A 13,873-nucleotide genomic window follows, 5' to 3' on the forward strand; every position below is an offset into this window, starting at 1 on the left:
GTGAAGCCATGGTTACTCACACAAAATTGAATAGTAAATACTGGTAAAAAAAACAACAAATGACACCAGACATTTGCTTGAGACTCCTTTCAAGTAAGCTTTAATATTGTGCACGAGTGAGACTGAATCTAGATGACTCGAGCTTTCCTCGCATGTATGTTGTGGTAGGAGGGGTTTAGGTGGGGGGAGGGGTTAATGGAGATGAAAAGGGCGAGGCATAATCATTTACATTTCTTTAACACTTTCTGCTTCTCCTCTACACTTGATCTGCTAAGGCAACACAATAGACATCCCCTCTGGAAGTTGTACCGTTAACAATTAGGAATATGCATTTCTCTTCCACGTGCACTACCCCCTCCAACCCTCCCTGCTCCCATAATGCCACAGAAAGTCAGCGGTGGAGATTTCCCGCTCAGCTTCCAGAAGGGCTCACAGCTTTTAACCTTGTTTTCATTTTTTTTTTTTGGACCACTCGCCTTTGCTTTTTCCTTTCTATTGTGTCTTTTGAAATGAGGAAATAAAATGTCTGCATTCTGTTTCCATTCTCTACGCTGCGTTAAAGGGTGCGGTCTAGGCCCATCTCTCATCTTTACAGTAATACAACATGGAATACCATTGCACAGTTGACCCTCATTACTTTTCATACAAAATAACAAGTAGAAACGTACCAGCACTAGTGGTTATTTTACATACTCATCGCAATCACTAATTACAAAGGGGAAAAACCTAAAACAAAAATGTGCGAAACTAGTTATATCCTATTTTTTTTTATCTCGTACAGGTGAATGCCTCAGAAATACCAAGCAGCACATTAAAAAGGCATAATGTGGTGGAATAAATACAATATATTTTGCAAGAAAATAAAATTGAGCACAAAACAAGTCAGACAGGTGTCGCACAGTAACTACCAATTAACTGCAGTTTAGAAGGGAGTAAGGGAAACAGAGGGATATAGTCACTAGTGAGGTCAAACTGCTTGGGCATCACTTTGTGTGAACCCTTCAAGCTTTGGGCAGTCTCAAGGAGAACATGAGATATTTGAGGCAGTTATAATAATTTATGTCTCTTCCTGACCTAGGATGGTGGCCGGTGCATTTATGCTACTAAAAGACCATGAATAGTGTTTTGAATGGGTCGTTTTGTCCCAATATTTGTTAGAAGAACATTTGATTATTCATCGAGCGCGATGCCAGCGACATTTGCAACGCCGTGTTCAAGACGGCATAAAGCAGACTTTATGAGAGCAGGCTTAAAATTGAGTGCAACTGAACAATTTGTGGTCCTGTTAGTCTACACTGTATATTTGGGTTCTCAAAGGTAATAAAAGGACATGGTTCGTCACATAAGATCCCTTATGTAAATTCTATGCAATAAACTGCAGTGCTAACGTCATCATTCAGCTACGCTACATGAAAGAGGATTGTGAGAATGGCCAAAATAGTGCATTAGGAGGAATGACTTGATTAGGGCTTTGGGATGTGTAGACTTTTGCTTTTCAACACAGATCACGTCACTCGATCTCTCCTGTATTGGGAAAGGAACTTAATTATCCATGAAAAGTAAAAAATAAGCTTGTTTTTTTTTTCTTTTCCTTGTGAGAATAAAAAATGTTTTTTTTCTTCTTCTAAACATTAGACTTCAGTGGAGGCAAACAATCTACAAATATGTCAACAAGAAGGAAAGAACTCCAAACGAAAAGAAAAAAATACGGTATGACACATTTAAACACTTTCTGTACAGAAACTCAAGACTATACAATACCTGCAGACATTATGCTGAAGAGTCCTGTTTTATACAACTCTATGAACAATACAACAAAACATTCTCTATTTTATACTGTACATGTGGAAAAAGTAGCTTTGCAGTCTCTTATTTCAACCCCCTTTAATGGTAGTTTAGCAATGGAATTGAAATTTTGCGGGCCATTGATACAAATGTTTTCATATTATTGCAATAATAGTCAGTTATCACCTCTCGTTTTAATCAACGATTTTGTAATACAGGGGTTTGCCTTGGGGAGGGAAAATGGGAGTGTATTTTGTGTCGTTTCACCAAGCAATATGGCAGTAGTCTCGAATAGCGGTAAACTTAATATTGCGGCTGACTCTCTTGGGCCCGACACTTGGGGCGCTCGCAAACTCAAGGAACACCAGGATTATGTCCTCTGCCCCCTCCGTTTTCAATGTTGTATGTTAATTCTCTTTAGTTTGTTTAGTCTTCCCAAAAGTCACTTTTCACAGCTTGAGCTCGTTGGCTACTTTGGAAGCAATATTCTTGAAGGCGATAGATGTGCCTGAGATCCGCTTGAAGCGCACGCCGTTGAGTGACAGGCGTGGCAGCTTGCACACTTCCATCTCCCATTGGACCAGACTGTCCTGGCGGGCGTCGCCGTGCACGCAGAAGAGCATGAAGCGCTCGCGCTGCTCGTAGTCGCAGTTGTTGGCATCCAGGACCTTCCGGATCTCACGCATCATGTCGCCGGGCTCCATGGATGAGGTAGTCTTCATGCTCCACGTGAAGCGCAGTGAACGGGGTTTGGAGTCCCGGGAACCGTCCTCCTTGGGTTCCCCTGACGCGCTCCTGGAGAGGAAAAGAATACAGGAAATAGTGTTAATTGAATGGGAGATAAGTAGGTAGATGCAAAACCAAAAAAAGTCAGTGAGGTGCTGACCATATATAAATATATATATATATTTTTAAAAAGAGTCATACGACGTGGTTGAGAGTATACAGAGCGTGCGACAATTTATTTTTCAAAGATGGAACGGGGGCATAATAGAGGACAAAAGGTAATGCACAGAACTTGCATAACCCATGTGTTTGGGACCTCGTAAGACTGACAACTGAATGACTCAAGTATATTTTATTCAAAGATTACGCACCTATTACTTACTTCCGTGTAACACACACTCAGATCAGACACTTCTAGACAGTTTAAAACACACACATGGCCCACCAAGGTCTAGCAAGAGCATGGTATTCTGGTTCACGCCACTTAGGCACAAAAAGCGCAAACACCACCGCTGTGTGACAGAGGGCATGGGGACAAAGTACACACATAACACAACATGACAACAAAGAACAGAACAACAAGAGTGAACCGGTGACATTCGCTTTGGATCCTGAGACTAGTAGTGACCCTCATTGACATGCCATGCTTTCATTTCGAGGTTGTTGTTACTTTTTCTGCGGGCGGCTGTGCCAATGCCTCACCTTGGGGGGTCTGTACTGCCACTGGCCTCTCCTTCAACCGTGGCCCTTTGGGAAGCAATCAGAGTTCAGAGTTCAACAGAGCAGTAGAAGGGGTCGTCAGTGTACACACAGACGATGGGATATGTGAACGGGAAAAGGAAGAGGGTGGGATGGGGTCAAACCTATAAACATACACGGTCACGCGACTCGACTCATTCTGGGGAGGCAACTGGCGAGGACTGCCAAAAAACCAATATGACACGTATATTGGCAAGCAAGTTAAAACGGAGGATGATACAATGTGGAAATCATGTGAACGGAGAGAGAGATGGATGATAGAAGTCCTCTACAGTACACAACACACTCAAACCAAAGGACGAAACAAAAGAAGTCGAAAGTGAGTGCAGGTGTCTGCAAACTCCAAGGCATCACAGGCAAGGCATCTCGGGAGTCTCAATCTCACTCTGTTAGCGGTGCAGGGTCAGATAGGGGGGTGGATAAAGCGGAGCAGTGTAGTGCCCCTGCACAGTGGATTTTGGGTGGGTGGGGAGGGGTTAGGGAAGGGGGGCTGGCACCAGGGCATGAATGATTGCATGTCATTGAAGAGGGCTTCGAATTGCGATGAAGAGAGGGTGTGGAGGTGACTCATTGTAGGGAGTGTAGACATGGTAACCATTCTGTGCGCTCCTACCTCTGGCCAGCCCTGAAAGACAAAGTTCTAAAAAAACAATGAAAGAAGTCATTTTAAAATAAATTGGTCATTTTTGTTTGAGTGTAACTATAGATGGAAATGGAAAGACAGAAAAGGGTGTTGTGGGAAATGTTGTTCAATGACTTTCTCATAATGTGGCAGACATGTACGATCAAATGGCGATGGGTCCGCTATGTCAGCAAATCGATCCCAATTTTTCATTAAGAAATTGTGTGCTTAAATACACGTTACATATGCTTTCAGCAATAACCCTAAATTCACTATGGGCTGATTGAAGGCACTAAGATCCAACTAGTTCATACCGGTTGGTTCATAACCAGTTCATACCTACTACACATGGAAAGTCTGATTGACAATTGCTCTCAACAAACTATAAGAACAAAAACATTTCATCTTAAATAAAAAAATCTTCATAAATAATGCACATTGATTGCTACAGTAGCATACGATGAGTGTATAGAACCTTTCAGTTATGCAGGCAGGGTGCAGTGTGATAGGTTCGTTTGTCATGCTCTAAGGGTGGAGCCCCAGGCTGGTGATAAAAAGCAGGCTCATTTTACCCAGTGCCCTTGACTGACTGCAGCACGGTCACAGATACTGCAGACTCCGCACTCTCACACTGTGTGTGTGTGTGTGTGTGTGTGTGTGTGTGTGTGCGTGTGCGTGTGTGTGTGCGCGTGCGAGAGACTGCATGCATTTATGTATGCGTGTCTGTGCCTTTGCGTGTGGTCCTGCAAGTGTGTGAGCATATCTTTAAGCAGCCCACGTCTCTCTCAGACCAGAGCCTGCTCACCGCAGGCTCACCTAGGGGAATAGGGCCTGGACACGACATCTGTGGGCTTAGCGCTCCGGGGTTAAGTTTACCCTAGGAACAGATTTATGATCAGCTTTCCCTCCCCCAATCCTAACCTCAACCATTTGTGGGAAATGCTAAATTGACCCAAGATCAGTGTCTAAGGTCAACTTCACCTGATGCAGGATTGAGAGAAAGAGGAACCCAACCACACACTATTATCCCTCTACACATTTTAAGCAGCCTTGTACCTTACATGGTACCCTAGTAAAGAACTAGATATACTGACTAGTACAAAATGTGCAGCTGTTACTTTCAATATCAGATGCAAACGCTGGGTAAATACGGCCCTAAGGAAGGGAAACATGAGACATGATATGTAGCAAGGTCGGGGTCAATTCCATTTCAATAACGTCAATTCAGGAACTAAATTGTAATTGCAGTTTACTTGCTGATTTGAAATGGACTTAGACCATAGTCCTGCAGTGTAGTATTGTAAATATCAGACCTGAGTCAAATACATTGTCAGATACTTTTAAATAATGGAGATGTGCCCAGTACAATGGAACCTATAGAATGGGCCCAAAATTGCCAACTCTGCTCAGCCTTGCACGCAGTTGAGGATAAATCAAGCGCACCTAAAATATTTCAGGGTAGGCCATCTGACTATTTGTCCCAGGTTTGGCAAACATATCGGTATGATGCATTTTCCATCCATTTCCACTGACCTGCGGACAAACTTGGAGGTGATCTTGCTGATGATGCCCGTGGAGGTGCCCCTGCGTGCCTGGGACAGAGCCCCCGTGTCGTGGGAGAGTGTGGGCGAGGCGGGCGGACCGTTGTACGTGGCCGAGCGGCGGTCGCGAAGTTGGGCCCCGTGGAAGGTGGAACGGCTGGAGGAGCCGCGGGGGAAGCGCGTCCGGTCAGGCGGCGTGGCGGCCGTGCCGCTGCTGATGCTGTGCGCCGACGGCGAGGCCGTTGGAGGGCTGCGGAGGGAGAGGGGAAGAATAGATGGAGGGAAAGAGGAAGTAGAAAGAAGATATAGATAAGAAATATCACCTTTTTCTTCCCTCACCTAATATCAAGACATTAGTAGTAATAGAACATTATACAAATAAAGTTACATCTCTGACTTCAAGGAAATAGTATCGTAGGGCAATGAAAAAACATGGACGTTCTAACAAGTCATTTCTCACAGTTCCTCAACCCTCCATTGTCTTATACCCTTGCTCAACTCTAAATTTACCCCTACCTATAGGCACTTCATTTGACCTATATACTAGGCGGTGTCAGAGGAAGGGCCAAAAAATTGTCAAAGACTCCAGTCACCCAAGTCATAGACTGTTCCCTCTGCTACCGCACGGTAAGCGGTACCGGAGCACCAAGTCTAGGTCCAAAAGGCTCCTTAACAGCTTCTACCCCCCAAGCCATAAGACTGCTGAACAACTAAACTAATCAAATGGCCACCGGACTATTTACATTGACCCCCTCCCACCCCCTCCCTTTGGTTTTACACTCCTGCAACTCGCTGTTTGTTATCTATGCGTAGTCACTTTACAAATGACCTCGACTAACCTGTACCCCCTCACATTGACTCGGTGCCAGTACCCCTGTATATAGCCTCATTATTGTTATGTAAATGTATTGTGTTACCTTGTGATGTTTTTACTTTAGTTTATTTAGTAAATCATTTCTTAACTATTTATTGAACTGCATTGTTGGTTAAGGGCTTGTAAGTAAGCATTTCACGCTAAGGTCTACACCGGTCGTATTCAGTGTATGTGACAAATAAAATGTGATTCGATTTTTTGATTTAGATCTGAAGAAAAAAATATGTATATGGTAGGTATTAGCAATTCATATAACTTGGGCCCCTTCCTATTTGGGACTTGAGCCCCTCTCACTCTCTCTAGCCCCCTAGCTCACCCCTTGTACTCCGCATTGTCGTCTATGGGAGGCAGTGGGGACTTGATGGGGTGGCCCGACGCCGACATGGACTTGACGTGACGCGGCCGAGTGGAAGGGACAGCTGAGGCTGCCCCTGACGATGGCGAGGAGCCACTGGCCGAGCCTGACATCTCAGTCAGACTGAGAGAAAGACAGCGAGAGAGCGAGAGACAGAGAGCAGGATGGTGAGAAATAAGGCGAAAGAAAGGGGTATAGAGAGGACAAGATGGGTCACAGGAGGAAGAACACAAGGAAAGCGGGAGAGAGGGGTAGAGAGGGGACAAGAGCAGGGAGAGAGTCAGTTCTAGAGTGACACTCCAACGCCTATGTATTTAGGCAGGTAAACATTGTCAACAGCAATCAAAGTTGCAAACAACAGCAATCATCCCCATCGCCCTCCTAACCTGCTGTCCTTGCCATTGGGAATGGCTGTGTAGTGATCTGTGCTCGACCGCTCACACACGTACGTGTTCCTCCTGGTCATAGCGTTGCTGTTCTGTGGGTCACACACGACAGACAGACAGACAGACACACACGACAGACACACACACCAGACAGACAGACACACACACCAGACAGACAGACATGACAGACATGACAGACATGACAGACATGACAGACATGACAGACAGACACACACATGACAGACAGACAGACAGATGACAGACAGACACACGACAGACAGACAGACGACAGACAGACAGACACACATGACAGACAGACAGACAGACACACATGACAGACAGACAGACACACATGACAGACAGACACACACACACACACACGACAGACAGACAGACAGACAGACACGACAAACAGACAGACACGACAAACAGACACACACGACAAACAGACACACACGACACACAACCCACGACAGACACACACGACACAGCCTTCAATAACTTATTTCACAATGTAGACTATTTCTGTTCTGACAGTCCCACAAAATAAAAACCATAATGGAAGCTAAGCATCTAGTGACTGGTTATGACAGTCTAGTCTGATGGGTTCTAAATTACTTTGGGAATGACTAACTTTCCTGTACATTTTGGGATAGAAAACTACTTTGTGCCAGTCATCCCCTGCTTATTTGGAGGCAGAAACTGCTGAAACCTTAGCCCTTTGAATATTATAAAACATATCCTGCATAGCATTTTGACCCCCAGAAGGGCACTTTGACCCCTCACCCCTGAGGCGGTGGATGACTTCTTCCTCTCCTGTGCCACCAGCGGCGAGGTGGGCACGTCGGCCTTGGAACCGGCCGTGCCAAGCTTGTGGGCGGCATCGCCCTTGTCGCTCTCCACGCTGTTGGCCTGCGCCCGTTTGGTGTAGGACATAGACGGGGGGATAGAGGGCGCCACTGAGGAGCCACAGAGCAATGACATGACAGTACGGACTTTATTATTTTTTTATTTAACAAGGAAGTCCCATTGTGGTTTCCGCAGAGTTAGGGCAAATACCATTTAAACTTCAGTCAATGCAGAACATTTATATAATAATGATAGTTAAACAGCTGAAACTACATTTGGATGTTTTATTGACTGGCATTCACCTAAAATTCCTACTGGTCTTCAGTAATTAAACATTTCCATTGGATGTACGATAGTAGGCCACATGTAAAGAAAGCTCTGCTTGCACGTGTTGCACACTGTTCAAGTGTAAAGGGAACTTCCTTAGGCTAATCAGTTCAACTTAAAAGGGATATTTCAGGATTTTGACAATGAAGCACTATCTACTTCCCCAGAGTCAGATGAACTCGTTCAGTTTGAAGGAAGTTGCCAACTACCGCTAGCACAATGACTGGAAGTCTATAGAGCCCCACAGTGGAGGTGTCATAATACCCATAACACCTAGTAGTCAAACAGGGAAATGGTTCCAATCATTTTCCACAATTCATTTTTACCATAGGGAATTTTAGACACACTTAAAATATGGGTTGTGTTTCGTGTAGGCTTACCCTGGTGTGACGTTTTGATAACTATGTAAATTGCTCTCGGACAAGATGACTTATCAATATATTCCATTTACTCTCAGATTCGAAAATACTCATTAGCATCAAAGTAGATATCACACAAGACTACAAATCCCTGCATGCCTCTTCACGTCATCTCTAGCTGCTAGTAGTGTCCCCTTCGGTAGGGTCAATTTAAAACTTGCACAAGATATTTCACAGAATTGCCAATTTAAAGAAATGTAGCCAATTTATTCATTACTACATTTAGCTAACAGACAGTTAATCCACAGAATCTTACCTTTGCCTCGACTCATCAGTCATCAGTCTCATCTAGATCATCATGGCATTTGTAGTTCTTTATGATAACCACATTAGCAGCTAATTAGAATGTCATTTTTGGGGGGTAAATACAGGCAATTGACAAAAGCCACCTTGTCCTAGAGAGATTTACACGGTCATCAAAACATTACGCCAGGGTAAGCCTACACGAAACACAGCCCTTAGTGTAAGTGTTTTTAAAATCCACTATGGGATAGATGAATGAAACCATTTCTTTGTTTGACTGCTAGGTTTTATGGTTATTATGACTTATACTGTGGCACTCTATGGGAACAGCTAGCATGCCTCTCCAACCCTGTTCCTGGAGAGCTACCCTCCTGTAGGTTTTTTAATCCAACCCCAGTTGTAACTTACCTGATTCAGCTCATCAACCAGCTAATTACAGTGCCTTCAGAAAGTATTCATACCCCTTGACCTATTCCACATCTTGTGTTACAGCGTAAATGTTTTATGGATAAAATTATCCCCCCCTACCCATCTATACACAATACCCCAAAATGACAAAGAGAAAACATGTTTTTAGAAATGTTTTCAAATGTATTGAAAATGAAATATACACAGTTGAAGTCGGAAGTTTACATACACCTTAGCCAAATACATTTAAACTCAGTTTTTCACAATTCCTGACATTTAATCCTAGTAAAAATTCCTTGTTTTAGGTCAGTTAGGATCACCACTTTATTTTAAGAATGTGAAATGTCAGAATAATAGTAGAGAATGATTTATTTCAGCTTTTATTTATTTCATCACATTCCCAGTGAGTCAGAAGTTTACATACACTCAATTAGTATTTGGTAGCATTGCCTTAAAATTGCTTAACTTGGGTCAAACATTTCAGGTAGCCTTCCACAAGCTTCCCACAATAAGTTGGGTGAATTTTGGCCCATTCCTCCTGACAGAGCTGGTGTAACTGAGTCCTTGTTTGCACACGCTTTTCCAGTTCTGCCCACAAATTTTCTATAGGATTGAGGTCAGGGCTTTGTGATGGCCACTCCAATACCTTGACTTTGTTGTCCTTAAGCCATTTTGCCACAACTTTGGAAGTATGCTTGGGGTCATTGTCCATTTGGAAGACCCATTTGCGACCAAGCTTTAACTTCCTGACTGATGTCTTGAGATGTTGCTTCAATATATCCACCTATAATTTTCCATCCTCATGATGCCATCTATTTTGTGAAGTGCACCAGTCCCTCCTGCAGCAAAGCACCCCACAACATGATGCTGCCACCCCCGTGCTTCACGGATGGGATGGTGTTTTTCGGCTTGCAAGCCTCCCCCTTTTTCCTCCAAACATAACGATGGTCATTATTACCAAACAGTTCCATTTTTGTTTCATCAGACCAGAGGACATTTCTCCAAAAAGTACGATCTTTGTGCCCATGTGCAGTTGCAAACCGTAGTCTGGCTTTTTTTATGGTGGTTTTGGAGCAGTGGCTTCTTCCTTGCTGAGCGGCCTTTCAGGTCTTTTGATTATCCCAAGATGTCAAGCAAAGAGGCACTGAGTTTGAAGGTAGGCCTTGAAATACATCCACAGGTACACCTCCAATTGACTCAAATTATGTCAATTAGCCTATCAGAAGCTTCTAAAGCCATGACATCATTTTCTGGAATTTTCCAAGCTGTTTAAAGGCACAGTCAACTTAGTGTATGTAAACTTGTATGTAAACTTTTGTCCCACTGGAATTGTGATAGTGAATTATAAGCTAAATAATCTGTCCGTAAACAATTGTTGGAAAAATGACTTGTGTCATGCTCAAACTTGCCAAAACTATAGTTTGTTAACAAGACATTTGTGGAGTGGTAGAAAAACGACTCCAACATAAGTGTATGTAAATTTCCGACTTCAACTGTATATCTATCCTACCCTGCCTTTCTAAGGTCTTCGAAAGCCAAGTTAACAAACAGATCCCAGACCGTTTCGAATCCCACCGTACCTTCTCCACTATGAAATCTGATTTCCAAGCTGGTCATGGGTGACCCTCAGCCACGCTCAAGGTCCTAAACGATATCATAACCTCCATCGATAAGAGACAATACTGTGCAGATGTATTCATCAATGATGTCGCTCTTGCTGCTGGTGATTCTCTGATCCACCTCTACGCAGACGACACCATTCTGTATACTTCTGGCCCTTCTTTGGACACGTTAACTAACCTCCAGACGAGCTTCAACGCCATACAACTCTCCTTCCGTGGCCTCCAACTGCTCTTAAATGCAAGTAAAACTAAATGCATGCTCTTCAACCGTTCGCTGCCCGCACCCGCCCGTCTAGCATCAGTACTCTGGACGGTTCTGACTTAGAATATGTGGACAACTACAGATACCTAGGTGTCTGGCTTAGACTGTAAACTCTCCTTCCAGACTCACATTAAGCATCTTCAATCCAAAATGAAATCTAGAATCGGCTTCCTATTTCGCAACAAAGCATCCTTCACTCATGCTGCCAAACATACCCTCGTAAAACTGACTATCCTACCGATCCTTGACTTCGGCGATGTCATTTACAAAATAGCCTCCAACACTCTACTCAGCAAATTGGATGCAGTCTATCACAGTGCCATCCATTTTGTCACCAAAGCCCCATATACTACCCACCACTGCGACCTGTATGCTCTCGTTGGCTGGCCCTCGCTTCATATTCGTTGCCAAATCCACTGGCTCCAGGTCATCTATAAGTCTTCACTAGGTAAAGCCCCGCCTTAGCTCACTGGTCGCCATAGCAGCATCCACCCGTAGCACGCACTCCAGCAGGTATATTTCACTGGTCACCCATAAAGCCAATTCCTCCTTTGGCCACCTTTCCTTCCAGTTCTTTGCTGCCAATGACTGGAATGAACTGCAAAAATCGCTTAAGCTGGAGATTCTTATCTCCCTCACTAACTTCAAGCACCAGCTGTCAGAGCAGCTCACAGATCATTGCACCTGTGCATAGCCCATCTGTAAATAACCCATCCAACTACCTCATCCCCATACTGTATTTATTTATTTAGCTCCTTTGCACCCAAGTATCTCTACTTGCACATTCATCTTCTGCACATCTATCACTCCAGTGTTTAATTGCTAAATTGTAATTCTTTCGCCACTATGGCCTATTTATTGCCTTACCTCATTTGCACACACTGTATATAGACTTTTCTATTGTGTTATTGACTGTATGTTTGTTTATTCCATGTGTAACTCTGTGTTGTTTGTGTCGCACTGCTTTGCTTTATCTTGGCCAGGCCGCAGTTGTAAATGAGGTTGCAGTTGTAATTTGTTCTCAACTAGCCTATTAAGGTGGACAAAAAGAAGAAAAAAAAGCTCTGTCAAGTTGGTTGTTGATCATTGCTAGACAGCCATTTTCAAGTCTTGCCATAGATTTTTCAAGCCGATTTAAGTCAAAACTGTAACTAGGCCACTCAGGAACGTTCAATGTCAGTCTTGGTAAGCAACTCCAGTGTATATTTGGCATTGTGTTTTAGATTATTATCCTGCTGAAAGGTTAATTTGTCTCCCAGTGTGTTGGAAAGCAGACTGAACCAGGTTTTCCTCTAGGATTTTGCCTGTGCTTAGCTCTATTCCTTTTATTTTTATCCTAAAAAACTGATGCAGCCACCACTATGCTTGAAAGTATGAAGAATGGTACTCGTGTGTTGTCCCCAACCATAACACTTTGCATTCAGGACAAAGTTAATTTCTTTGCCACATTTCTTGCAGTTTTACTTTAGTGCCTTACTGCAAACAGGATGCATGTTTTGGAATATTTGTATTCTGTTGAGGCTTCCTTCTTTTCACCCCGTCATTTAGGTTAGTATTGTGGAGTAACTACAATGTTGTTGATCCATCCTCAGTTTTCACCTATCATAACCATTAAGCTCTGTAACTGTTTAAAAAAGTCACCATTGACCTCATGGTGAAATCCCTGAGTGGTTTCCTTCCTCTCCGGCAACTGAGTTAGGAAGGACGCCTGTCATTTTTTTAGTGACTGGGTGTATTGATAAGCCATCCAAAGTGTAATTAACTTCACCAATGCCAGTGACACACAATTTCAATTTAATCAATTTTAAATTCAGGCTGTAGCAACAAAATATGGAAAAAAGTCCAGGGGTGTGAATACTTTCTGAAGGCACTGTAAGGCGTACTACATTAGGGTTGGAGTGAAAACCTACAGGACAGTAGCGCTCCAGGAACATGGTTGGAGAGAGCCCTGCTGTAGACTTCCAGTCATTGTGCTCACGCTAGTTAGCATTGACTCGCAAAACTAACTAACTTGCTTTATACTAGACACAGAGACATAAAAATGCCATAACTCTTTAAGCTACGATTAGCCAATATATTATAATAACTATGTTTTCTGTAATAATGGTGATAAAACTCAAATCTTGTGCCATGAGATTCAAGATGGTCGACAATGACGTCCTTACCATGGTCGCTGAAGCGCCGCTGCTTCTGGTTGGCCGATATGCTGCGTGTGACCTTTGAGTGGGCTGGCGATTGGCTGGAACTGTTGTTGGCCTCGCTGCTGGGCCGTGACCTTTGACACAGGTTGCTATTGGACAGAGACTCGCTCCCTTCAAACTGTCCAATGAAAGGAGGGGGAGGGGGGGCATTTGAAAAAAAAGAGTCATTGCGTACATTATAACGTGGTGGTCATGTAGACTTAAAGGTAGAATGCAATATGACATCAGTGAGGCGAATTCCTGTTTATAGAAATCAACAAGAAAATTCTAACCTACCAAGACCGCCACTATTGGCTCTTCCCAGGCTTCAAGGTAAATTGGAAAGAGGAAATAATGGCAGTCTTGGCAGATTAGAATTTTGTTGATGTCTGGTAAGCAGGAAGTTGCCCGCTGTGTATGATTATTTCACTGTCTAAAGTATAGCTTTAAAACATAGTTAAAACTATAATTTTGACCTCATGGACCGTCAGTCCTTGATCCATAGCTCCTAATAA

The 13,873-nt window shown here is 43.4% G+C and overlaps 1 protein-coding gene across 4 annotated transcripts in view; it reads right to left on the minus strand.

Annotated features, from left to right (window-relative positions):
• Window positions 1–72: 72 nt before the first annotated feature.
• Window positions 73–13,873, minus strand: part of mark1 (MAP/microtubule affinity-regulating kinase 1) — a 102,032-nt gene continuing 88,231 nt past the window's right edge. For 2 of the 4 annotated variants that reach the window (XM_029739373.1, XM_029739374.1), the window contains 7 exons: window positions 13,344–13,497; window positions 7,835–8,007; window positions 7,049–7,140; window positions 6,624–6,785; window positions 5,426–5,683; window positions 3,214–3,258; window positions 73–2,580 (listed from right to left, as the gene is read on the minus strand). In XM_029739373.1, the coding sequence (XP_029595233.1) occupies window positions 2,235–2,580; window positions 3,214–3,258; window positions 5,426–5,683; window positions 6,624–6,785; window positions 7,049–7,140; window positions 7,835–8,007; window positions 13,344–13,497 (1,230 nt within the window). In that variant the 3' untranslated portion in view covers window positions 73–2,234. The remainder of the gene's footprint in view (window positions 2,581–3,213; window positions 3,259–5,425; window positions 5,684–6,623; window positions 6,786–7,048; window positions 7,141–7,834; window positions 8,008–13,343; window positions 13,498–13,873) is intronic. The other 2 variants (XM_029739375.1, XM_029739377.1) reach the window with 1 other exon arrangement.

The sequence above is a fragment of the Salmo trutta genome, chromosome 38 (genome assembly GCF_901001165.1).
Source record: "Salmo trutta chromosome 38, fSalTru1.1, whole genome shotgun sequence".
Taxonomy (NCBI): domain Eukaryota; kingdom Metazoa; phylum Chordata; class Actinopteri; order Salmoniformes; family Salmonidae; genus Salmo; species Salmo trutta.